Source organism: Ambystoma mexicanum, chromosome 8, assembly GCF_040938575.1.
Source record: "Ambystoma mexicanum isolate Mex_15411 chromosome 8, UKY_AmexF1_1, whole genome shotgun sequence".
Lineage (NCBI taxonomy): Eukaryota > Metazoa > Chordata > Amphibia > Caudata > Ambystomatidae > Ambystoma > Ambystoma mexicanum.
Genome location: NC_090929.1, coordinates 1235653144 through 1235680848, shown reverse-complemented (window position 1 = coordinate 1235680848; position 27705 = coordinate 1235653144). Strand labels below are relative to the sequence as shown.

The 27705-nt window shown below is 46.0% G+C and overlaps 1 protein-coding gene across 6 annotated transcripts in view; it reads left to right on the top strand.

Annotated features, from left to right (window-relative positions):
- The window catches only part of PLCE1 (phospholipase C epsilon 1), a 3624599-nt gene that overhangs the window by 2796127 nt on the left and 800767 nt on the right, over positions 1–27705 (top strand). For all 6 annotated transcript variants that reach the window (XM_069611343.1, XM_069611341.1, XM_069611340.1 and 3 more), the window contains one exon: positions 24939–25056. In XM_069611343.1, coding sequence (XP_069467444.1) covers positions 24939–25056 — 118 coding nt within the window. The remainder of the gene's footprint in view (positions 1–24938; positions 25057–27705) is intronic.

Here is a 27705-nt window from a genome sequence, read left to right as displayed (position 1 = left end):
ATAGAATCACAAGCAAACATGGAAGCAACTCACGGTAGAATAATTGATAAGGCCGCAGCAACGGTAGACACTACCACAAACAAAGCCATTACAACTAAGAACGACCTGTTAACTACTACCAAAATAATTGACGGCTCTGACAAAATAAAAACAAAAAATAAAAAGATGCAACAAAAGAAAACATGCCGTCCAAATAATACACGCAAATCTTCACAAAAATTTCTAAGAGATCAATCATTTAAAAATGCCATTCTTGAAGCCCAGACTGACATGGATATTTGTAATGAAAATAATGACCGGGTACAGGCTAAAATGGTAGGAAACAAAAATAAGTTAGCTACTGGACAGAGCACGATGACCACTTTCATACAAGAGAATTATTGTGACGTCGATGACCAGATTTCAGACGTGATGAAAAAAAAAAAATGAACCAGCAGATATTGCTTCACAATTATCATATCTGAAATCAGGGTTAGTGGACATCTTCGAAATTTTTAAGGCGAATTCGCTGGTGACACTGAAAGCTGCCTCTGATGTAACCGTGTCTCCTATAACTGCGGAAACACCAGCTACCCTAAGTAAACCCAAGTCTAAGGACAAAGACGTGAAACGGAAAATAGCTAACAATATATCACCAAAAGCCAAAATTGTGCGCCCAAAAAAGGGACCGATAGTAGCCACTGTAAATATTGGCATGGGCCACAATGACAAGGCAAGCAAAGACAATATGATTGCAATACCACCTACTGATGCCGGATGCTTTGCTGCGATTCCATCAGAGACTGATTTTCAGCTTTGGCATGGCAGCGAATCGCCTGTGCATGAGAATCTTACAATTTCTGGTGGCACTCCACCGCAATTGAGAATAGCAGCTGAACCCCATGATATGGCTATTAATGATTGAACGGCACCTTATGTCAACAAAACTGACAAACCTGTGCCTATGATTAGTAAGGAAGATGAAATTGCTAGCATTGTAAGAAAGATTCTACAAGATAACTATCGACCTGCTAACAACAAGTTGCAAAGTGAGGACTGTAGGCTACAGGAAGCCTCAGATTTTGGAAGATTTGCTAATAAAAAATAGCGAATATTCAGGATACAAAAATGACACTGACCATTTAAAGAAACCAGCGTTGCCCAACTTACCCAGCTTGATTCTAACAACACTGTTTGGGGAAAGAAATCAAATAGTGTTAAATCACCCGTACATACTCTCTTTGTTTGCTGCTATCCCTGAACTTGAGTTGGTCACCTCCACAGACATTGCTTTGGTGGATTTTATTCACGTACAGAGGCTTGACTACATTTGCCTGGTAATTGTATCCCCGTTGGTAAGAGGGATCCTGCTAAAAGAACCTGAATCCCTGCAACGTAGAGGTTTCGACATTATGCAATATGAAAATTGTCAGAATTAACCTACTAAACACACCATAACTAACATACCTGAGCGTAATAGAGCATCCACAGCCAATACAAATCTTGAAAGTGCAACCTCTGTTAATAACGATAAACAAGAATGGAGGTGGTTAGCGTTGTCACTTAGAGAATCAATCAATACCTTGAAAGATCTGGGAAAGCCTCTCTAGCTAAGCGAGGAATATCACCCATGCCTCCTGGAACTCTAGAGGATATCTCCACCTTACTCAAAATCACAATGTGACTGATGTTTTACAAATGTATGATTGTTTACTGCTGCAAGAAACCTGGGCCACTGATGTGTTACTATGGGAAGGGTTTGACATTGTACAACTGCCAGCCATCAAGGGTCTTAGAGGTCGACCTATGGGAGGCATGATCACAGCGTGTAAGCAGTCTCTGCAGGCCCTGATAACTTATAAATGTCTGAACTCGATCTTGGCTGTGACCTATGAGATAACCCAGAATGAAACTAGAATGTGCATATACATTGTTAATGTGTACTGGAATCCATTAAAATACACTAAGACACAGCTGAAAAATGAACTGAATAATCTGAATAAGAAAATCTATGAATGGCGTATGTTACACATGAATGGTCTTGTAATTATAGCTGGTGACTTGAATGCGGATTGCAACATTAGTCACGAAGAGATTTATAGCTTGATTCTGACCTAACCTAGAAACTCCCAAATCTGAAGTAGGTCCAGGTAGCCCCAAACTTAGAGGAGCAATATGGTGTAACTTTATGGAAATTATAGGACTGTCCAAAATAGTTAATGAATGTGATACATGGGCTGCTAGAGGCTGTGCCTCAATCTTGAATAATATGTTTGTGACTACCGGCCTTGACAAATATATGTCTTATCTGAAAATTATTGATATGCCTACCAGTGATCACAATCTGCTAGACATTAAATTGTGGTTTATATCCCTAATCGAAAATAAACCTCAAAGTAGACCTAAGGTCTGATTGTAAACTCTAAAGGTAATCGAATATGATGGACCTATTCCAAAACCAAGAGATTTACCTCTGTTTTAGTGCAGGACTTTTATGATATGTCTACTGAATAGCGTGCTTTGTATTTTGGTACAAACATCTTCACTAAACACATTAATCATATTGGACTACACGCTACAGAAAGTAAAAATCTTGAAAAGGAAAATAGAGTTACGCACAAACACTCTTTTGATATTGAAGTGTGCAACCGTAAATCAAAGATGAACAAAGACATTTGTATGATTCTGAAAGAGAATAACTTTAGCGGTCAGTCTGCCAATCGGATCAAAAAAGTCAAACAATATTATATAAATTGGGTGATCAGTCACACGTGTTTAAGAGCTCAGAAGGATGGTGAAAATATGCTCAATGCCAAAGATATCTCGAATTTTTGGCAAATCATTAACAACGTTGACTTAACACAAAAAGATATACAATATACTACAATATACTCAAATTAGCGAGAGAAGATGGTGTGAACATTTCTTGAAGATATATGACTGTAACAACGGAATTTGTACAGATGATAACTACGAAGTCTGCAATTGGTATTTGTATTTTGTTACACTCACCTGGTACCCACGGGGGCGCCCTTATAACCTGGTTGCCGGATTCACCCTGGACGTTCCCAATTCTGGACAATGCCTTCTGTGGCGGTCGGGCCTGAAAACACAGGAGGACTGGACTTAGGAACAGAGTTTGTTTCCTCCCACCAGCTCCCTGAACTCGACCTGATGGCCCACTCCTCACCTTGTTATGATGTCTGGCGTGCTCTCCGTCCTGCCTTCTGTGCAGGGGCGCATAGTCTTCTGCGGGTTGAAGCGACCGAGTTAACTTCACTGGTGCTAACCCATTCAAGTGTCTTTAAGGAGGTAAGTCTGGTTATAGCAGTCTTTAAATGTCCTTGCTTTCCTTTCTTGCTAATAATGTCTTTTCTTGTTTGTTTCCCCTTAGGTGAACAGAGGTTCGGTGGGTGCGCTACTTGGATCAGGCTCCTGCTAGGATGATGGACGCCAGAGCGTATGATGGATGGTAGGTTAAGCGTGAGGTGCGGCGCTGTAATGTCTTTTCTTGCTAACCTGTATTCTTTATTCCTTTTCAGGTCGCGATGGTCTTTCTGGGCGTGTGAAGATTTCTGGAGCAGAACCAGTCAAGAAATGCCCAGCCAGGTGAGGATTTTGTGATTACTGCCGTGAACGCCGTGAGTAACATGTTTAACGTTGTCCTTCTTTCTCTCTCCCTCCAGGTGCTTCGTTCCGGTGCGAGCGTGGTGTTCCGATGATGCTGCCAACTGGATGGAAGACCGCGAGCAGCAGGAATCGACGGATGGAAAGTTGCAGGTAAGCAGAGACTGCTAATGATGTTCTTTTGTCTCCTCTGCAGGTCCACTATTCAAGGACCAATCGTCGAAGTGGGCGGGAGCGATCAGGAGCGGTGCTCCTATACTTCTTATTTTTAAGTTTCACTGTTCCTATACTTTTATTTGAAAAAGAAACCTTTCAGGAATGGTTTCGTTTTTTTAAAAAAAAAGGAGTAGGAATAAGTTGAAGCTTGCACTTCAGTGCATTGCCCTGAACATTCCCTTAAATAGCAGGTGCCTGTGTTTGGGGGTTTGTATTGTGTGTGGGAGGCGGTGTGGTGATGGGGTTTGTGGGGAGTGGGTGCAGGCCAGCAGGGAACATAGTTCCACTACTTCTTTCCGTACACTTCGACCACTGTCAAGGACGCCGGGTGCTGGTCTCTGAACACAATGAGCGTCACGCTGCTGGCTGCAGAATAACACAAAGCACATTCTGGAGCTTGGGTGCGATTTATATAGCCCTCTGTAAAGTAGTCCAGGCTACCACACCCTGAAACACTGCACCGCACAGTCTGGTTCCTAGGAACTAGACTGTATGGGTGCCTCCATGTTGGCTGTAGGCCTTCACAGGAAAAGTAGTCCCTTCAGGGTAAAGTCCCTTCAAGGCAAAGTCCCAGTCTGAACATGGGCCTGGTGCCAAAGGCGCCAGGACTGACTCCAGGAGAGTCTATGATGATAATGCAAGGCCCTTGGGGCCCCAGATGAACCCTGAGTACAAACCCTACCTGGCATGTGACCAGCACTCTGCCCCAAACCTCCCCCCCCCAGCCCCAATGCCCCTCCTAAGGTGATTCTCCTGCCTGGTCCAGGCTTGTCTGGAAAGTTTCGATGAAACGTTCTAATTAAACTTGGTGCATGAATGTTCTCACTAGGTTCCCAAGATCTGTCTTGAGGGCCGTAACCCTTCCAATCGACTAGATAGTATAGTTTGGATCTGGTATGTTTGGAATCCAGGATTTCTTTCACTTCGAATTTGGGTTCTCCATCGATTATTATAGGTTCAGGTGGTGGTTTAACTTGTGTACCGGGTTGTACTGGTTTTAGCAGTGAGACGTGGAATACTGGGTGAATTTGCATGTTGGCTGGTAATGCTAATTTAACTGCTGCTGGGTTGATGATGGCTTGAACAGGATAAGGTCCCAAATAGCGAGGGCGAAAAGTCTGGGTTCCTTTTAGTGGTATGTACTTTGCGGCTAGCCAAACTCTGTCTCCTACCTGATCGTCAGGGGCCTTTTTCCGATGTTGGTCAGCAAACCTTTTTTGCTTATTTTTGGCTTGGATTAAATGTTCTGTTGCCTTTTTAAAGGCTTGAGTGATGAAGAGTCTTTACAGCCGGCATTTCAAGACTGGGAGGGCTGTCTAATTCGGAAGTACGTGGATGTCTGCCATAGAGGGTGTGGAAAGGTGTCTGACCAGTACTGGAATGCAATGAATTGTTGTAAGCATATTCGGCTACCCATACTAGGTCTTTCCAGGTTCCTTCGACTTGGTGCAGCATGCATCGTAGGTATTGTTCGAGAGTCTGGTTAGTCCTCTCTGTTTGACCATTCGTTTGGGGGTGATGGCTGGTGGATAGCCGGATGTCGATGTGAGCCATAGCGCAGCACTTTTTCCAGAAGTTAGATACAAATTGGCTGCCTCGATCAGAGACCAGGACTGAAGGGAATCCATGCAGTTTGATAATGTTTTCCAAAAACACCTTTGCTAGATGGGATGCATCCGGAAAGCCTTTGAAAGGGATGAAGTGTGCCATTTTAGAAAATAAGTCTACTACTAAAATGGTATTGAACCCTTGGTTGGGAGGTAAATCGGTAATGAATTCGAGAGAAAGTGTGTGCCAGAGGTATTTCTAATGGTTGCAGGAGGCCAGCTGGTTTTTGCTTCAATTACTTGTTTTGTGCACACACCCCACATGACTGAACGTATTGGATGACGTCTCGATGCCAAGTGGGCCACCAATAATTGCCTTTCACTTTGGCTAGGGTTTTGGCAATTCCGGGATGACCTCTATCAAAGAATCGTGATAGTCCGAAATTATTTGTTGTTGTAGTTCAGTTTTAGGCACGTAAGGCGTTCATCAAAATATGGCAATTGATTTTTAACGGTGTATTGTTTTCCTTTGGTATGCCATTCCAGTAACTCGTTCGGGGTTACTTTACATTGGATCACATTTCTAAGCTCAGTTTGCGTTAAAGCTGTGGTGAGGCCTAAAAGCTTGTCCTCAGGTATAATGGCCACTGGATCTGGGGTTGCATATTCTTTTTCATCGATGCCCATGCGAGATAGTGCGTCAGCTTTACCGTTTCTTACACCTGGTCGATAAGTGATTACGTAGTCATACTCGGCGAAGAAAAGGGCCCATCGTAATTGGCGTGAGGATTGTGCTTTTGCTGTTTTTAAATATTGTAAGTTCCGATGGTCTGTAATTACAGTGACTATATGCCTGGCCCCCAAGAGATAATGTCGCCATGCCTTGAAGGTGGATTTTATAGCAAGCAGTTCCTTATCGGTGATGGCATAATTGAGTTCAGGAGGTGTGAATTTTCGCGACCAGAAGGCCACAGGGTGCAATTGGCCAGTTTCAGGGTCTTTCTGAGAAAGAACCGCCCCCATAGCCATGCTGGAAGCGGTGGTCAGTCAAAAGGCCGAATACATAATACCGAATGTCAAAAATCTCGAAACCAAAATCTCGAAAAAAAAAATATCAAATTATTTATTAATTTATTTATATGTGTTTTTGGGGTCAGGTAAGTAAAAAAACGGTTAAAATAAAAAAAAAACAAAAAAAAGGCGGGTTGGGGGGAACCCCCCCATTTCGAAAAAAAAACGTCATAAAAAAAATTCGATATTTTTTTTTTCGGCCTTTTGTTTTCGAGATTTTGGTTTTCGAGATTTTGGTATTCGGTATTATCACTATGAACCGCTTCATCTGTTTCCACGATGTAAGGGACATCCAGACGATGGTGTTGTAAAATCGGGGCTGAGGTGAACCTTTCCTTAACGAGGTCGGAGAGGGCCATTTAAGAATGGCATCCACCTTGTGTGCATCCATTCGAATGCCTTTCGGAGTAAGAACGAAACCTAGAAATTCTACTTCGGTTACGTGGAATAAACATTTTTCAAGTTTTGCGTATAGTCGATGTTGGCGCAGTTTGGCAAGGACAGCATGGACGTGCTTGACATGATCTTGTTTTGAGGTTGAATACACTAGGATGTCGTCTATGTAGACGAGGGCGCACACATCGATCAACTCCCTTAAGACATTGTTCATAAAATATTGGAACGAAGCCGGAGCATTGCAAAGTCCGAAAGGCATTACCTGGTACTCAAACAACCCATATTTAGTACGAAAAGCCGTTTTCCATTCATCTCCTTTTTTAACTCGGACCAGGTGGTACGCTCCTCTGAGGTCTAACTTAGTATAAATCTGGGCATCTTTGACTTGATCCAGCATCTCGGGAATAAGGGGCAGGAGGTAACAGTTTTTCACGGTGATCTGGTTCAGGGCGTGATAGTCAATACAGGTTCTCAAGTCCCCTTCATTTTTTGGTACAAAGAATAGGGGACTCGCTGCCGGTGATTTGGATGGGCGAATGAACCCATTTGCCAAGTACTGGTCTAGATAGGACTTTAGATGCTGGTTTTCTGGTTTTGCGAGCGCATAAATTCTGCCACAAAGGATCTGTGCACCAGGTATCAGGTCAATCTGACAGTCATAGGACCTATGCGGTGGTATTGTATTAGCTTGTTCGTTCTGGAACACATCCTGTAAATCTTGATATTCTTCGTGGAGAGTATTGGTTGCACCAACCGTAGATATACCAATTCTAGGACTCGTAGGAACTTTGAAACTGGACTTGTTTTCTTGGAAATAACAGGTGGAAACGCAATCACGAGGAAAAGTAAATTTTCTTGCACGCCAATCTATCCGAAGGTTATGAGCAACTAACCATGGCATCCCTAATATTAGCTGAAACTGAGGCGCCTTGATGAGATCAAAGGAAATTGATTCCCAGTGTCCATCCTGGCACAGCAGGGTTGTTCCTGCTGTACATTGGGTGACTGGTCCGGAAGCAATTTCAGTCCCATCCACTGTGGTTACCTTTTCTGTGTTTGGCTTAAAAGTTAAGGGAAGCCCCATCCGTGCGGCCAGGTCTCGATCAATATAATTCCCAACTGCTCCGCTGTCTATGTAAGCTGCAACGGAATGCATCCTTGAAGGTTGTTGGTGATTGATTAGGATCACTTGTATTGCAAAATGTAAGGTCGGTGGCTCATTCTTCTCACTCGACAAACTGACCTCTACTTTTATCGAGCTAGGCAGTTTTCCGACTACTTACTGTCATCCTTTTCTGTAGCTCCCACAATTCGCTTGGGGGTTTTTATTGGACAGTCTTGTAAGAAATGTCCCGATTGTCCGCAGTACAAACATAACTGCTGTTGCCTTCTCTTGTCTCTTTCATCTTTTGTTAACGGTGGTCATATCCCCCAATTTGCATTGGCTCTGTGGTATTCTCTGACGTGCGCGGAGTAGCATCCTTGGTTCGTAGATGCACAGCCCGTGTGTCTGCTCTGGACCGGTCTGCTTTCCGATCTTATAGTCGATGATCTAGTTGCACTGCCAGATTGTTAAATTCACTACAGTCTCTAGGTGGATCAACTACCTGAGCCAAGACGTCCTTTAATTCCCCTCGAAGGCCTCAGTGAAACAATGTGGTTCTCTTGTCTTTAGGCCACCTGGTTCGGCCACTAACCTATTGAAGGTTGCTATGTATGTTAGTAAGTCCTGATTCCCCTGCCGGAGTAATAAGAGTTCGTTGTCTACAGCTTGTTCATGGGTGTGTCGAGCAAAGAGCTTTTCCATTTCTCTTTGGAAGCCCCCAAAGTCACGTAGTAACGGATCATCATAGCTCACAAGCGGCACTGACCAATCTGCTGCACTACCGCTCAGATACGACAAAATAAATGCTACTCGTGCCTGATCGTTAGGGAATGCGCCCAGTCTGCAGAGGAAGTGAAGGCAACATTGATTCATAAAGGCAGCATACTTCCTTGGATCACCTGAGAACCTTTCTGGTGGTGCTAACGATATTGTTCCGGGTAAAGTGATTTGCACTGGAGCGGCAGATGACGTGGTTACCTGTGCTGGTGGATTTGTCCCGGGTAATGGAGCTTGTCCGGCCTGTGATGGCAGTAATTGCCTACTGAGTTCTTCGGTGCGATCCTTGGTGACGACAAGGTCCCTTCGCAGGGTATTAGTCTCTTGCCTAGCCGAATGCACTTCGGCACGTAATTTTCCTAATAACTGAGCCAGTTGGTCCATTTCTGAAGTCTCCATGGCGCCCAGGTGGATAATGTTATGAGGCTTTGCGTTCTGTTACGCTCACCTGATATCCACGGGGTCGCCCTTATGCCCTGGTTGCCGGATTCACCCTGGACATTCCCAATTCTGGACGATGCCTTCTGTGGCGGTCGGGCTGGAAAACACAGGAGGACTGGACTTAGGAACAGACTTTGTTTCCTCCCACCAGCCCCCTGGACTTGACCTGATGGCCCACTCCTCACCTTGTTATGATGTCTGGCGTGCTCTCCGTCCTGCCTTCTGTGCAGGGGTGCATAGTCTTCTGCGGGTTGAAGCGACCGAGTTTACTTCACTGGTGCTAACCCATTCAAGTGTCTTTAAGGAGGTAAGTCTGGTTACAGCAGTCTTTAAATGTCCTTGCTTTCCTTTCTTGCTAATAATGTATTTTCTTGTTTGTTTCCCCTTAGGTGCACAGAGGTTCGGTGGGTGCGCTACTTGGATCAGGCTCCTGCTAGGATGATGGACGCCTGAGCGTATGATGGATGATAGGTTAAGCGCGAGGTGCGGCGCAGTAATGTCTTTTCTTGCTAACCTGTATTCTTCATTCCTTTTCAGGTCGCAATGGTCTTTCTGGGCGTGTGAAGATTTCCGGAACGGAACCAGTCAAGAAATGCCGAGCCAGGTGAGGATTTTGTGATTACTGCCGTGAACGCTGTGAGTGACCTGTTTAACGTTGTCCTTCTTTCTCTCTCCCTCCAGGTGCTTCGTTCCGGTGCAAGCGTGGTGTTCCGATGATGCTGCCAACTGGATGGAAGACCGCAAGCAGCAGGAATCGACGGATGGAAAGTTGCAGGTAAGCAGAGACTGCTAATGATGTTCTTTTGTCTCCTCTCCAAGTCCGCTATTCAAGGATCGCCGGGTGCTTGTCTCTGAACACGATGAGCGTCACGATGCTGGCTGCAGAATAACGCGAAGCACGTTCTGTAGCTTGGGTGCGGTTTATATAGCCCTCTGTAAAGTAGTCCAGGTAAAGTAGTCCAGGCTACCACACCCTGAAACACTGCACCGCACAGTCTGGTTCCTAGGAACTAGACTGTATGGGTGCCTCCATGTTGGCTGCAGGCCTTCACAGGAAAAGTAGTCCCTTCAGGGTAAAGTCCCTTCAAGGCAAAGTCCCAAGTCTGAACATGAGCCTGGTGCCCAAGGCGCCAGGACTGACTCCAGGAGAGTATATGATGATAATGCAAGGCCCTTGGGGCCCCAAATGAACACTGAGTCCAGACCCTACCTGGCATGTGACCATGCCAGTGGGGTTCTGGGTCACGGGTCATGACGGATATCTCCATTCCAAATATCACACGTATTATAGCAAAATCCAAAAACTCAGGGGCGCCCAGACCTAATAATTTATCGAAGTTAATACTAAAATCTGATATTAGCCTATAGTCTAAAATCCTGCATATGTTATACACAGACATCTTGATGACAAACACCATACCTGAGTCGTGGAAACTTGCTTTAGTTATTCTTGTTTTTAAAAAGGGTTCGAGGCTAGCACAAGACAGTTACAGACCTATTGCCATTAAAGACCCAGAATCGAAAATGTTTGCATCTATCGTTTTAGAAGAATTGCAGGAATTGATTAAGTCTAATAATATTCTTGACACCAAACAGATTGGCTTAAAAAAAGGCATTGCACAGACTGTGGAGGTTTGATCATGAAAAGCATGCTTTTTAAGGTATTAAAGAAAGATGGAAATTCGATTTTTGTAACTGCCATGGATCTAAGCAATGCTTTTGATCTTGTTGACAGGCCGACTGTATGGTCAAAATTGAACGATCTGAAGATGCCTAAACACCTTTTGCGAATTATTATTGAATTGTACTCAGAGACAAACATAAAAGTAAGGCTGAACTCAGAAGGGCAACTGACATCCGATATCTGCATCCAAAACGGTCTGCGCCAAGGATGCATGTTAGCAGCTACATTATTTAATCTTTATGTTTGTGGTGCTGACAAAGCACTAAAGAATAAAGGTTTGATCGCACCAAAGCTTGGTATGATGCCATTTGAATGGTTAGCTTATGCCGATGATTTCTTGTTATTCGACTGTACCAAAGGTGTCTTACAAAGGATGATCGATGCTTTTGTTACGTTTGTATCTGAATTGCACCTAAAAATTAATGCTGCTAAGACTACCATTATATGTCTAGGTAAACCCAAAAAGAAATGGCTACATTTTACATGGAAAGTGGAAGGTAAATGCATACCCTGCCAAAGTGGTTTCAAATATTTAGGATATTTCTTTCCAGGATCAGGCTCTCCTGCTATTATAAAAAAGCAATTAAGAACAAAAGCCGAGAGCATACTACGCCAAATGCGTAAATTAGAAAATAAATACTGTAGATATACCTTGGTTCCACTTAAAAACTTTTATAATATGAAGGGAATTCCAGGCCTGATGTATGGGATGGAATTTCAGGATTTAGAGGATTCAATTTATTTGAAACATCTGGAGAGTATGATATGGCAAGGGATACTCTTCTTCTTACCTAAATGTGTGTCAATCGAGGCAATCAGATATGAGCGAGGTCTGCAATGTTGGAAATCGATTATAAAGTGGAAAAAACTATGTTTATGGAGAAAATGCCTAATCAATCCACCTGATATGTTATATACAATTATAAGAAATGATAGTAACAACACATATTGCAATCAACAAAACGAAATAATGGAAAAGTACCTTCGAGAACTGGGTCTATCATTAGATACACTTATCTTGAATCCTTTGAAAGTGAATAAAATTATCAAAGCTTATGATTGGCAACAGACTGTACTTTCGGTTATGCTATCAAAAATATCGAACCAAATGTATTTGTTTTGGAAATAATACCCCACACTTGAAGTCTATTTGGAGTAATATCGTTCCCGAGACGTACGTAATGTTTTTATGAGATTCAGATTTGATGTTTTAAATACCAATTATATTTTTAAAAGGTGGAAGCTAGCTGATGAAGAATGGGGATGGTGTTGATTCTGTAGAAAGGAAGGGACGGAAGAGACAGTACAGCACTTATTACTAATTTGTCCAGCCTTACTGAACCAACGTATTATATACTTTGAGCAATTTGTTCATTATTTACATTGCGTTAACAGAGAGCTGTTGTGGTTTCAGATGCGACATGGCAACACGAATGCCTTAAAGATAAGAGTCACTGCATTTCTAAAAAACATCTGTAACCTAATATAATGTCATTATCTCTGTGTCTTATTGTATGTATAATGATGATACTGCTTGAAGTGGTGCAGAACGTTAGGATTTGATTTTGTGTTACGAAATTAAGAAAGTAATTGTCTTTTAAATCTCAAGAAAATCATGTTTTTAGCTTCATTGTCGAGATGACTAATCTGTGTAAGGATCACAGAATTTTAATGTCGAACTATGGATAATCTGTTTATGCTTTCTAAATTGTAATTTTTCTATCTTGATGAAAAATGTTTGTTTCTTTTTGTAAAGGTTTAAAAACAAACCAAAACAATAAAACAATAATAATTTATAGCGCCTTCTTCCACTTTTGAAAAGGTTTACACACCTCAGCCTCGATCAGAATATTTCAAAACTCTCTCCTCAATCTATGAGGATGCACAATCATCTCACGAGGAAAGACCTTTTGGACTTGAATATGATATGGAACACCTTCTGTTCCAGAAGAGCTTGTGTCAGAAAAATCCTGAATGAAACATTTGCAGATCTCTCTACATGAGGCAAGTGGTATTGACACTTCACCTGAAATTGAATTAGGTAGGGTTGATGCAGGAGATCATGCAGAAGGAAATTATAGAAAGCTTATGTCTAGAGTAATGGAGTACATGGGGTGGTCTAGACCCACACCTGCCTTTGAGCAGGATGACTTAACTGATATACTCGACAAAGGTCCGCAGGAAGACCCTATTGTACCATTTCACAAAACTTTACATAAGAGGGTATCTTCCAACTGGAAAATACCAGATGTTATCCCAGCAGTTAACAAAAGGTTAACAGCTAAATATAGAGCATCGACTTAAGACCCTCTATATCTTTCAAAGCACCCAACACCAGAAAGCCTGGTTGTACAGGCTGCAACCTCTTCTAGAAAGCAAAATGCCTATCCCACAATCCCGTAAGATAGGGATGACAAGAAATATGATGCCATGGCCAAGAAGGTTTTCTCGGCCGGTAGTATGGCGTTACTAATGCCACATGTACGCTGGCAAAGTTTACCCACACCCTTTGGGAGTGTATTTCTATGGCGGCTGACCATATCCCCGAAGGGGAGGAATAGGACGGTTTCTTGAACCTTATCAAGGATGGAAAGGACGCAATGTGCAAATCCCTCCAGACCAGTCTCGACTCTGCTGACAGCATCAGCAGAGCCATGGCGGCTAGTACAGTAATCCGCAGATTTGCGTGGTTGCGGGATTCAGGATTTGCCCCAGACGTACAGTCCTGACTTATCAACATGCCCTTTGACGGCACACATCTATTTGGGAATAAAGATGATGAGAGTTTGTAGCTGCAGACTTCCAAGGCGGCAGCCAAATCCCTTGGAGCTGCTATAAGGCAAACTCCAAACCGCCCCACAGGCGCGCCCTGGAATGGTAGGTCGTTTCGCTATTATTCCGCATTCGGAAGAGGCAGAGGACAGCCGGCTCAAAGAGGTCAAAGACGATTCCCCCTTGGTGGATGGGGTAGAGGTAATATGACCGCAAACGTAGGTGCTACTTTACACTCAGCATCTGCGTCAGCCGCCACAAAACCTCTCTGAGGTCTTACATCACAAGACAGTAGTAGGAGGCAGATTAACACAAAATCGGACAGAATTGCAGGTTATTATTTCAGATGCTTGGGCATTGGAGACAATTTCCCAAGGTCACTGCCTACCTTTCCTAAAAAGACCTCAGAGTCATCCACCGGGGGACAACTCTTTGAAGGTTCTAGATCCGCTTCTTATGCAGGAAATGTTAACCATGCTAGAGAAAGGTGCTATAGAACCAGTACCTGTAGCGTAGAGGAACAAGGGTTGGTATTCCCTGTATGTTCTCATTCCGAAAAAGGACGGAGGAATGAGACCCATCTTGGATTTAAGAGACATGAACAAGTTCCTCAGGAAGGATAAGTTCAAGATGGTAACCCTTTCTCAGATCCATCAGGCCCTCCAGCTTCAGGATTAGTTGGTATCATTGGACCTTCAGGATGCTTACTTTCATGTGCCAATCCATCTCAAACACAGAAAGTACCCGAGGTTCGCCATTGGCAACTCTGACTATCAGTTTCGGGTTCTGCCATTTAGGCTGACCTCCGCCCCGAAGGTTTTCACCAAGTTAATGGCGGTTGTGGCAGTGAGTCTCACGAGAGGGGGGATTCATGTCTACCCCAACCTAGACGATTGGTTGATCATGGCCAATTACCCGGAACAAGTGTCATGATCTCTGCTTCCAAAAGGTCAGGGTTTTCCCAACTCCCTTGTAAGCAGATCCATAACCCAGGTTCCGAGTGCCAACCAGTCCCAATTGGGACCTTTTGGACCCAGTCCTGGCGCCAGTGGCACCAGGCTCATAAATATGCCCAGTCCCAGCGCTGGAAGCGCCGGGCTCATAATGCTTGGGTGGACTTACCTGCAGCAGACCATGCTGCTTACTTGCCTGCCAGTTGAGCCTCTGATCCTCTTCTGTTTGGAACTACTTTTCCTGTTGGGTGGGGCAGGAGCCACTCCCTAGATTCAGAACACTGGAACTCTTCTGGAAAGCAGGAACTCTTTTCTTACCTAGGCGTGGCTGTGGAAGGAGGCACCTAAGCACTACAGGAGGCTATTTAAACCACACCCGATGGATGAATCTTGCTTTGCGTTATTCTGCATCCTCTGCAGCAGAACGCTCATCGTGTCTTCTGCATCTGATCCTGGGCCTAAGGAAAAAGGCTTACCATCCTGAATCCAGTCTTCAGCAACACCTATAAAGACAAGAAAGAACAGGTTAGCATTACGGTCTTCAGTGACAGCTCTTCACTTACCTGGTCCATCGGCTGTCACCAACGCCTTGCGCTGCATTCCGGCATCTGAAAGACAAAAGCTTACCAACTCTTTGCACGCTCCGGAGGCCTTCGGCGCTGCATCCCGCATCTGAAAGACAAAACAAGGTGCGTTTAAAGACATTGGGGAACTTTAATACTCACGTGCCATTGCTCCTTTCCACATCTAACCCAGTGGGTATTCCGGCACCCTGCAGCCGCTCCGAACTTGTACCTGCAAAATAAAAAGACAGTTAGAGCGCATCGTGAAGCAGGCAACAAGCGCTTACTTACGTGCTTCCAGGCGCTTCTATTCATCACACGGGCTCCATCTTCAACTCACTTCAGCCCGTCATCCGCCATCGCCGGAACCCTGCAAAACAAGAAACATCATTACTAAAGACTTTAAAGACATTAGAATTACTCGAAACTTACCGTTCGTGCAGTAAACGACGGACAGCAGTCCTCTGAAGTCAAGAGGCCTGCTCCCCTTATCCAGTGAAGAAACTGGTTACAGCACCCTGCCCCGAGGCAGATGGAGAGCACAGCGTTCACTTACCTAAGGTGAGAGCGTTAACCTTTGGGGTTCTACAGGAGAAGAGAAAGGGAAGAAGAGAGAGACATTCAATAACCCAGTTCCTTAATCCCATATTTTCTATCTGCAGACATCTTACCCTTCGAGTCAGACATACAGTGCACAGAGGTCCAGCCCAAAGAGCCAGCCGTGTGTTACACATCACCTTTGAAGATACGGTATACGCCCAGTCAAGACCGGCGCCTCTATGGGAATCAGGTGAGCGTTACAGAACGCAAAGCCTACCACAAAACTCCCGTCCAGGCGCTATGGAAACCTCGGATACCGACCAGGTAGCCCAGTTACTTGGGGAACTAAGGGCAGAAGTGCATGCAGCCCGTCAGGAAACGAACGCTCTAAGAAGGGAACTGATTATTTCCAAGGAGCGAACAGATGATCTTGCTAGACAATTGCTACAGTCACAAGCCGGACAGACCCCGTTACCCGCATCTGGGGGAAATCTTCCTTCTACATCCTCTATGAATCCAGTGCAGATCAGCCTACCTGGGAATGTACCTCTGGCTCCGCCCGAACGATTTTCTGGTGACCCAAAGAGGTTTGCAGTATTTATCAATCAGTGCCGGTTGCATTTCTTATGCCGGCCAGCAGCCTTTCCAACTGATCAAGCTAAAGTAGCTTTCGTGCTTTCGTACCTTAGTGGCAATGCGGCAGACAGGTCGATCCCTCTAGTAAATCAAGATGATCCGGTCCTCCATGATTTTCAAGCTTTTCAGCTCAGTATGGAAAAACTGTTCGCAAGACATTCACAGGGGCAGGCCTTGGACAATGAGCTTCTTTCATTGCGACAAGGTAATGAAGACCTTTTGGCTTATATTGCGTCTTTCAACAGACTGATAGTGGAAACTCAATGGCCTGAGGACAAAAGGATTACGCTGTTTTATAGAGGTCTACGTGGAGAGCTCAAAGATGTGTTAGCCCAAGTAGTGAATCCCCCACAAGATTGTTCGGACTATATAGACTTAGTCGTTCAAATAGATCACAGACTGCAGAACAGGAAGGCCGATCGTTCCAAGTTTGATGCTCGAGTATTTTCCAAACCGCCAACTCCTTCCAAAGGAGTAGACTCCGGGGAACCCATGCAAAAAGGGGGTCTGAAAGGTCCTCTAACACAAAAGGAGCGGGAAAGGAGAAAACAGTTACAATTATGCCTTTATTGCGGAAACCCAGGGCACTTTCTTCGAGACTGTCCGGTGAAACCTGCCAAGAAGGCAGTAGGAGCTGCAGTTACCAAAGTTACAAACTCTGAGCAGGGAAACGACCTCGCCCGACAAGAATAGAGGTTCTCTTGCCGAGCGTGAAAACCAGTTCCGTGACCTCGCATTTCGTGATACCTATGGTCCTCATTAGCCCTGATCGATTACATGCAATTGAAGCTTACGTCGACAGCGGTGCCATCGGCAATTATGTGGATCATGAAATGGTTTTGAGGATGAATCTAACTCTTTGTCCCAAGGCTGTAAAGGACGTCATTACTACGGTGGATGGTATGGAGATAGCCTCCGGGCCAGTAACGCATACCACTCAAGAGGTGACGCTAGTAAGTCAAGATGGACACCATGAGAAGATCGTGTTCGATGTGATCAAGGCCCCTCAGTTTCAGATTATTCTAGGAATACCTTGGTTAGAGAAACACAACCCTCTGATCGATTGGCGAGCAAGAACGGTCCAGTTTCCAGAATGTGTCTCTACTTGTCACCCTCCACCTGGTGTTGCACTGGCAGCAATTTCTTCAGAGACTCCCCAGTTACCTCCCGAATACCTAGAATACCAAGATGTTTTCTGGAAGGATCAGGCTAACTCTCTACCTCCTCATAGGTCTTATGACTGCCAGATAGACCTGATACCTGGATCTACTCCTCCTTGTAGTAGAATTTATGCCCTCACCGAGCCTGAGAACCTTCACCTTCGACAATACCTGGAGCAATACCTGGCAAATGGGTTTATTCGTCCTTCCAAGTCCCCTGCTTCTTCAGCTTTGTTCTTCGTTCCAAAAAAGGAAGGAGACCTTAGAACTTGTATAGATTATCGCTCCCTGAACCAGATCACCGTTAAGAATAGATATCCGTTACCTTTGATCCCTGAACTCCTGGACCAAGTCAGAAAAGCATGCATATATACAAAGCTGGATCTTAGAGGAGCTTACCACTTGGTACGAGTAAAAGAGGGCGATGAATGGAAGACGGCCTTCCGCACCAAGTATGGGCTATTTGAATATCAGGTCATGCCCTTCGGACTTTGCAATGCCCCGGCCGCCTTTCAATATTTTATGAACGATGTCCTCAGAGAGCTCATAGATGTGTGTGTTGTTGTTTACATTGACGACATCCTCGTTTATTCTTCATCGGAATCTGAACATCGGAAACACGTGAAAATGGTCCTCGAAAGATTGCGTCAACACAAACTTTTCGCTAAGTTGGAAAAATGTGTTTTCAACGTGACTGAAGTTGAATTCTTGGGATTCATATTATCACCTGGCGGAGTGCGTATGGATTCAAAGAAGGTCGATGCAGTTCTCAAATGGCCATCACCATCCTCCGTAAAAGGTGTGCAAAGCATGTTAGGCTTCGCTAACTTTTACCGCAGGTTTATCCCCGAATTCTCTCGAGTAGTCCAGTCCATCACTGCCTTGTTAAAGAAAAACAAACGTTTTGAATGGTCTACCGAGGCGGAACAAGCTTTCCAGGATTTGAAGACTAAATTTATCTCTGCACCAATCTTAAAACACCCTCGCCCCGAACTCCCCTACATCGTGGAAACTGATGCTTCAAGCCTTGCCATGGGGGCAGTTCTATCACAAAAGGACCCGGTAACCAATCAGTTGCATCCCGTGGCATTTTGGTCCCGCAAATTCTCGCCTCTTGAAATCAATTACACGATTACTGACAAGGAACTTCTGGCTATCAAGTCTGCCTTTAAGGCTTGGCGGCATTATCTGCTAGGGGCCCGACACACCGTTACTGTGATTACGGATCACCGAAACCTGCAATATTTGAAAACCGCAAAAGCCCAATCCTCTAGACAACTCCGTTGGGCATTATTCTTTGCCGAGTTTGACTTCATAATTACCTATCGACCTGGTACAAAGAACGGTAAAGCTGATGCCCTTTCTCGGATGGGAGTGGAAGAACACTTGATCAACCCTAAACCTGTACCAATCATTCCCGAACAAAGAATTCTGGGTGTAATCGCCACAGAATCCATAGAGGAAGTTAAGGATAAAGCCAGGCAACTTGTAACTCCAGCAGACATACAGAATTGGCATCTGCAGGGAAAGGACTTTGCAGTAAAGGACAACTTATTGTATTTCCAAGAACGATTATACCTACCCAGCACAGATTTACAGAAAAAAGTAATCTCTTGTTATCACGATTCTTTAATGGAAGGACATCCCGGTATGGCCAAGACCTCAGAAAAGATCAAGCGCTACTTCTGGTGGCCGTCTTGGAAAAAAGATATCAGAGACTTTATAATGTCCTGTGGAGTATGCGCCCAAAACAAGAGTCAAAAGGAAAGACCAGCAGGCCTCTTACGCCCTATTGACATCCCACCTCGCCCTTGGCATACGCTTTCTATGGACTTCATCACCGATCTACCTCCATGCTCCGGATACAATACGATTCTAGTAATCGTGGACTTATTCTCCAAGATGGCGCATTTCATTCCGCTCAAAGGCTTGCCAACAGCAGCAACTCTGGCCCGAGAATTTCTCGAAAACATCGTTCGACTGCACGGTTTTCCTTCGGAGCAGATCAACATCGGAAGGAAGCCCCTCAATATCAAGTAGGGGATCAAGTCTGGTTATCCACCAAATATCTACCTCTAAAAGGGCCACGCACATTCAACCCAAGATACCTTGGTCCCTATTTCATCACTACCATAGTAAACCCAGTAGCGGTCAAGTTGGACTTGCCCCCGCACATGAAGATACATCCGGTCTTCCACGTCTCTCTATTAAAACCCGTGCAACCTCAAACCCGACTAACTAAATCTCCAAAACCTATCCTAGTTGATGGAGAACTCGAGTTTGAAGTCAAAAGCATTCTGGACTCCAAGATCTCCAAATCTAAACTATTTTACCTAATTGACTGGAAAGGCTACGGCCCCCAAGAGAGATCCTGGGAACCTGCTGAATATGTCCACGCTCCTCGCCTAATCAAAAGATTTCACCGAACATTACCTGACAAGCCAAAACCCCCGGAGAAGCCCGGTTTGGGAGGGGCCTTGAGGGGGGGTACTGTCATGATCTCTGCTTCCAAAAGGTCAGGGTTTTCCCAACTCCCTTGGAAGCAGATCCATAACCCAGGTTCCGAGTGCCAACCAGTCCCAATTGGGACCTTTTGGACCCAGTCCTGGTGCCAGTGGCACCAGGCTCATAAATATGCCCAGTCCCAGCGCTGGAAGCGCCGGGCTCATAATGCTTGGGTGGACTTACCTGCAGCAGACCATGCTGCTTACTTGCCTGCCAGTTGAGCCTCTGATCCTCTTCTGTTTGGAACTACTTTTCCTGTTGGGTGGGGCAGGAGCCACTCCCTAGATTCAGAACACTGGAACTCTTCTGGAAAGCAGGAACTCTTTTCTTACCTAGGCGTGGCTGTGGAAGGAGGCACCTAAGCACTACAGGAGGCTATTTAAACCACACCCGATGGATGAATCTTGCTTTGCGTTATTCTGCATCCTCTGCAGCAGAACGCTCATCGTGTCTTCTGCATCTGATCCTGGGCCTAAGGAAAAAGGCTTAACATCCTGAATCCAGCCTTCAGCAACACCTACAAAGACAAGAAAGAACAGGTTAGCATTACGGTCTTCAGTGACAGCTCTTCACTTACCTGGTCCATCGGCTGTCACCAACGCCTCGCGCTGCATTCCGGCATCTGAAAGACAAAAGCTTACCAACTCTTCGCACGCTCCGGAGGCCTTCGGCGCTGCATCCCGCATCTGAAAGACAAAACAAGGTGCGTTTAAAGACATTGGGGAACTTTAATACTCACGTGCCATTACTCCTTTCCACATCTAACCCAGTGGGTATTCCGGCACCCTGCAGCCGCTCCGAACTTGTACCTGCAAAATAAAAAGACAGTTAGAGCGCATCGTGAAGCAGGCAACAAGCGCTTACTTACGTGCTTCCAGGCGCTTCTATTCATCACACGGGCTCCATCTTCAACTCACTTCAGCCCGTCATCCGCCATCGCCGGAACCCTGCAAAACAAGAAACATCATTACTAAAGACTTTAAAGACATTAGAATTACTCGAAACTTACCGTTCGTGCAGTAAACGACGGACAGCAGTCCTCTGAAGTCAAGAGGCCTGCTCCCCTTATCCAGTGAAGAAACTGGTTACAGCACCCTGCCCCGAGGCAGATGGAGAGCACGGCGTTCACTTACCTAAGGTGAGAGCGTTAACCTTTGGGCTTCTACAGGAGAAGAGAAAGGGAAGAAGAGAAAGACATTCAATAACCCAGTTCCTTAATCCCATATTTTCTATCTGCAGACATCTTACCCTTCGAGTCAGACATACAGTGCACAGAGGTCCAGCCCAAAGAGCCAGCCGTGTGTTACACATCACCTTTGAAGATACGGTATACGCCCAGTCAAGACCGGCGCCTCTACGGGAATCAGGTGAGCGTTACAACAAGCCCTAGATCATCTAAGTTACGTTTGCCACTCCCTCCACAGACTGGGCTTCTCCCTCAACTTCAAGAAGTCCCATATGATACCATCACAAAGACTCCAATTTATTGGAGCAGTGCTGGATTCATCCCTGGGAAAAGCCTCGCCACCAGAGGTGAGGGCTCAAGACATTCTACAGATGGTGACAAAATTCCAGAATGCCCAGCATCTTCCGGCCTACGACTTTCTGAGGTTGCTTGACCTCATGGCATCCTGCATTTTTCTGGTGCCAGAGGCTCGCCTGAGAATGAGATTTCTCCAATGGGCTCTCAGGACCCAGTGGTCACAGTTCTCGGTAAGGATGTCAGATCTCCTACAAATCCCAAACAGAGTCTCACTGGACCTTCAGTGGTGGGCTTGTCGGGAAAGCATTTTGAAAGGAGAAGCTTTTTGGCAACTATAGCCGGAGATAACAATAGTGACGGACGCCTCACTCACGGGGTGGGGAGCCCATACCAACGATTTGACCATCAGCGATCATTGGTCTCCATCAGAGTCCAAACTACATATCAACCTTTTAGAGCTTACGGCAATCAGACTAGCGCTGAAGACCTTCCTGCCTTCTGTACACGGAAAGAATGTCCCGATAAAGAGGCACAACACAGTAGCTATGTACTACCTCAACAAAAGAGGAGGTGTAGGGTCACTACCACTGTGCAGAGAGGCAATGCAGCTATGGTTCTGGGCAATACAAGAATAAATCTCTATGTCGGCAGTAAATCTAGCCAGAGAGAAGAACACAATGGCGGACGCTCTGAGTAGGCAGAGCACATTCTCTCACGGGTGGGAAATAGCTCAGGAGGTCCTTCAAGAGATCTTCACCCTTTGGGGAACCCCTCAAGTGGATATGTTCGCGACCAATGTCAACCGGAAGTGCGAACTGTACTGCTTCAGGGAATTTCCCCCGATAGGAGCTTTAGGAGACACGTTCATAGTGGACTTGGAATTTCCACTCCTCTATGCGTTTCCTCCAGTCCCCGTCATTCCTCACGTAATAAGGAGGTTGAGGAGGTTCAGGAAAACCGTGATCCTAATTGCCCCGGATTAGGCCAGGAGAACGTGGTACTCGGACCTCTGGACATGTCCATCTGTCCTCCGATTCGTCTTTCACAAAGAGAGGATCTTCTCTCGCGAGAGGAAATTAGGGTTCTCCATGCCGATATCAGGATTCTCAACCTTCACGCATGGTTTCTGAGAGGCTGAGATACAAAGTTTGGGACCTCCCGGATGATGTAATGGAGGTTTTGCTTTTGTCCAGAAGGCCAGCAACCAAATCTTTATACTACTGCCATTGGAATAAGTTTTGCAGCTGGTGTAGAGATAAGAATGTTGATCCTTTTTCATGCAATACACCGATGGTGTTATCTTTCCTATTGCATTTAGCAAATATGCTACTCCAGATTGGTATGATCAAAGGTTACCTAGCAGCGCTTTCCATTTTCAAGCGCACTGCTGAGTAAGTATCCTACTTTAAAATACCTCTGGTAATAGAATTTCTGAAAGGGCTAACTAATGTTTATCCCCCAACTCCTTTTCAACTCCCCCTGTGGGATCTAAATTTTGTCTTAAACTTTGTAATGGTTTCTCCCTTTGAACCTCTTCATTCGTGCCCATTAAGACTTCTTACCCTCAAAACAGTCTTTTTAGTGGCAATAACATCTGCCCGAAGGGTGAGTGAGCTACAGGCTTTGCCTTGCAAGCCTCCTCACACTGTCTTTCACAAGGACAGAGTGGTATTAAAGGTGAAGCCTAACTTGCTCCCTAAGGTGGTTTCTGAATTCCACATCACTCAGAAAATAACCATGCCATCTTTTTAACCTCCTCCACATCCAGGAAAAGAGGAAGAAAGGCTTCACAGACTCGATCCAAAGTGTGCTTTGAGCTTTTACATTAGCAGACTTGCTAAATTGAGACAAACTGACCAATTATTTGTGGACTACACAGGTCATAAGTTGGGCCTAGCCATTACCAGACAAACCATCTCTACGTGGATTATTTTAACAATTGCAGAATGTTGTAAATTGGCCGATAAAGACCCTCCAGAGCAAATAAGGGCTCATTCAATCAGGGGTATCACAGCTTTGTCAGCTCTTCAAAGAGGAGCTCCAATAAAGGGTATTTGTGCAGCTGCACACACCTTTACAAGATACTATAGTCTGGATTCCTCCACTAGCCAAGAATCTAAATTTGGAAAGGCAGTACTGCACTCTGTGCATACCTAAAAAACTTAAATGTTACTGCCTCCTCATATTACTGCTGGGGAGAGTATCAAAGATAAGGAATACGTGGGAGGACTCGATCCATTCGAAGAACAAGTTACTTACCGATGGTAACATTCTTTCGACTGGATGCTCCTCCCACGTATTCCTTATCGCCCCTCCCATCCTTCCCCACAGTAAAACTTCCTTTGTCGTTACAGTCTGCGCTCCCTCAAGGGTAGTGACCATCTAACTCAGGTCTATGCTTCGCTATTCAAAACGGAACTGAGCAACGGATGCTGCGTGCCATACTCATACCTGTGATGACATCGCCACAGAGGCCTCCGAGGGACATCGACTCAACAGACTTCGACGCACAGCGCCCTCTACTGGGGAAACATATTTTTCCGAAGCAGCAAGCTGGATATTAGGAAATATCAAAGATAAGGAATATGTGGGAAGAACATCTAGTTGAAAGAACGTTACCATGGGTAAGTTACTTGTTCTTCTCTCTGACTTCATGTCAATCATGTTCCATAAAGTGGTAATTGCTCAGAGGGGTCAGGCGCTGTTTGCACGCAATGTAATGCAAAAGCTCCTGGCCATGCGATCTTCGCAGTTTCCACCATGCAGTGGGAAAGTAGAGTAATAACAAGCAAAATCACATTTCCTCTTCACTTTTCTGTTAAATGTTCGAAAATTATAAATGTCTCCTGCAGTTGGCATTTAAACTGGGGCTACATTTAGACCGAATCCAAATGAATCCATTGGTTTCCCACAGTATGGAAATCTCATGCAGGTGGATTTGTCATGCATAGCGTCCGCCCCGCTCCCCAACTCTGCCTGACAAACTACAAAATCCTCCAGAATGTTAAAATTGGTGGAAAAACGGGCAGCAATCATTACCAACACTTTTACCGCCAATTTTTACCCATCAAAGGGCTTTGGAAAATAACCCCCTCCATAGCTTTCCCTTTTCAAGGCTGAATCACGGGACTGAATTCAAGACTGGATTACAATACCAAGCTGCATGCAGGAGCAGGTATGCTTGTTTTTTTTGTTGGCCCTATTTACTGAACTAACTTCAGCTATGTATTGCTTTGTTACAGTCGAGTTGATATACATTTGCCTGGATATTTTTTGTTTAACCTTTCAAGTAAAATGGTAAATTAAGAATTTGTTCTCTGGTTCCATAGTGTTGAATTTTACCCTTTCTCAGAAAAGTGATAACATTGTAATAAAGTGATGATGCTACTTATAGTTGTCCGCCTGGGCATGTTTGTGAGCTTGTATGTTTCAGATGATATGATAGGCATATGAATGGCAACGTATTTACAATATCTTTTACAGGTGTATGATATGGAATTAGGAGAAGAATTTTACCTGCCACAAAACAAGAAAGAAAGTAGACAAATCGCCCCAGAGCTTTCAGACCTTGTCATCTACTGCCAAGCAGTGAAATTTCCTGGTAAGCATGCTGAACTGACCATTCATCCTTTTCACTCCATCAGTTTAATGCTTTAGACCTTTGCTGAGTCTGATTCAATTTTGCAATGCTAGTGCATTTATAAGCCAGGAATGAATTGGAATCCTTGGTGCCATTGAAGAATGTTTGGTTTTTTGCCAAGGTCATCTGGTACTTAAAACTATGGGAAGTAGTTTGGTCAGTTGAAAGTTATATCATAAAAATACTTCACAGGCATTCACATAAGGACAACTCATTAGTTAAGCGGTTTCTCCAGCATGGGGTCTGGCATGGATTCACATGCTCATGAATATTCCCCGTCGTCAGGCTGGGAATCCTCGGTAAAGAAAAAACCAGTATCAGTTTCGTTTCTGATCTGTCTTTCGTAGTAATAACCAATCACTGGTCTCTGCGTCATACTGACCACAGCCAATGACTGCCCTCTACCTAAGCACCGCCTCTGGCAGCCACCTTCAGATTTTTACCGCACGTTCATGTGTTGGGATCCTCGTGCTATTGCTCTCGAGCGTTAGTGCTATTTTTTCACGTTTTTTCTCAAAAACTTTGTTTTTTCGGTCAAAAGAGCCTCAAGCTCCACCGACTCTCCATCCGATCAACGGGGACCCGTTTCGGATTCGTCTGCGCCCCTCAAGGGTGAAGATTTCGTCGAGCTACGCTTTTGGAGGACTCCAGAAGTTTCTCAGGCCCGGCCATGGCCCAGGAGAAGGGAAGCTCGACGCCCGGAAAGCTGTTCAGGGTCTGCCCTGGATGCCAGCTGCAGAACGTCTTCAAGGAGGACGAACACTCTTTTTGTCTTTACTGCCTACATGAGGACAAGACGCACGTGGAGAAGAACTGTGCGTTTTGCGGCAACATGTCGGAGCGGTCCATGAAGGACCGCCATCAACGTCTCGTCAACTGGCTAGAAGGGAAGAGCCCGTCCGGCGAGAAGAAGAAGAAGAAATCCGAGCGGTCTTCTAAGACCTTTGAGGACGCCCCGGCGACGGGGGTCCAACATAAGGCCAAGCACCGCGAGTCCGCTGGCACCGGGAGCGCCGAACGGTCGGGCTCTACGGGCGCCAGGCAGGGCGCACCCTCCCCGGCACCATCAACCACGAGCCAACGCTCTGGGTCGGGTAAGAGGAAGGCCGAGCACCCGGCGAAGCTCCTGGAGAGGCCCCGGTCGAGCTCGAAGGCGGAGGGGGAGCGAGGCAGTGTCCCCCCCCTCAAGGATAAGGCGGTGAGCGCACCTAAGGTGGTGAAGGCCTTAATCCATCCAGCCAAGCCCTCTATCAAAACTGTCGCGGCGGCCCTGGCTCAGCCTGGGGAGGCTACACCAGTGGTGGCGACCTCGGGGCTCAGAGTCTCCCTGCCACCTCGGAGGGAGTCCTCTTTTGTGCCCATCGATAGGACCCCCGTGAAATCCCCCGTGGGGAAGAAAAAGGGGGGGCAGGGCGTCGTCGTAGATTCGGCCTCAACCTCGGAGGAGGAGCTGGTCGAGGTCTTAAGCCACGGCCTCGGATGGACCCCTGATCGCCCGTCGGATTCCCCTCTGCCAGCGCCGCGAGACAACTCGGCGGCCATTTTGTTGGCTATACAGTCCTTATGCTCTGAGATAAGGACGAGACTACCGTTGCCGACGGAACCTCTCCCGTCAGGGGACCCAGAACCGGGACCTTCTGGTGTTCCCCCTACCAAGAAAAGAAGGATCCACCCTCCACCTCCTTTTCAGCCGTCGCGCCCCTTCCAGCCCTCCTCCCCGTCCACCCGAGGGGATGATACGGGGACTGACACGGCAGCGACGGTTACGGACGACGAGGTATACGACGAGGATGTACCGTCGTCGCCTCCCACCAGGGCTTCTCCGCCCGACGAGATTGGATCGTTCCACTCAATGATCGCCAGGGCATCCGAGCTTTTCCAACTCTGCCCTGAGGAGAAGAAGAAGGAAGGTTTCCTTTATCAGCGGCGCGAGGCCAAGAGGAAGACGGTCCTCGCGGTGCCTCTATTGGACGACATTTGGGATGAGGGCCTCACCCTCCTCAAGAACCCGTCCACAACGCCAGCTAGAAGAGACCGGTACGAGAAAAAGTACCGGGTCCCGGACACGGCCCCCCTGTGCCTCCGGGCGCAGCCTACCCCGGACTCCGTCGTCTCCGCGGCGGCCAGGAAAAAAGCGGGGGGGGGTGCGGCCTCCACATCGACTTCGACTTCCCCACCGGACGGCGAGGGAAAGAAATTGGACGCTATGGGACGCAGAGTCATCTCGTCTGCAGCGACGACGATTAAAGCTGCCAACGACTTGGCTATCGTGGCCCGATACGACAGGGAGCTCTGGTACAAACTGGCTCCGCTGCTGGACTTCTTGCCGGACGACAAGAGGGCAGAGGCCCTGGAGATCCTGCAGGAAGGTGAGGTGGCTTCGGACCACGCCATTACCGTTGCGACGGCATCGCCGACACTGGGTTCCGCCAGTTGGGCAACGGCGTTTGCCTTAGGCGGCGTGGATGGCTCAAGGCTACGGACTTCCGTCAAGACGTTCAGACCAGAGTCCTGGACATGCCCTTCGATGGGAACAACCTGTTTGGGAAAACGGTGGACGATTCCCTTCAGGCCATTAAAGCGGACACCGAGACGGCCCGGGCCCTTGGA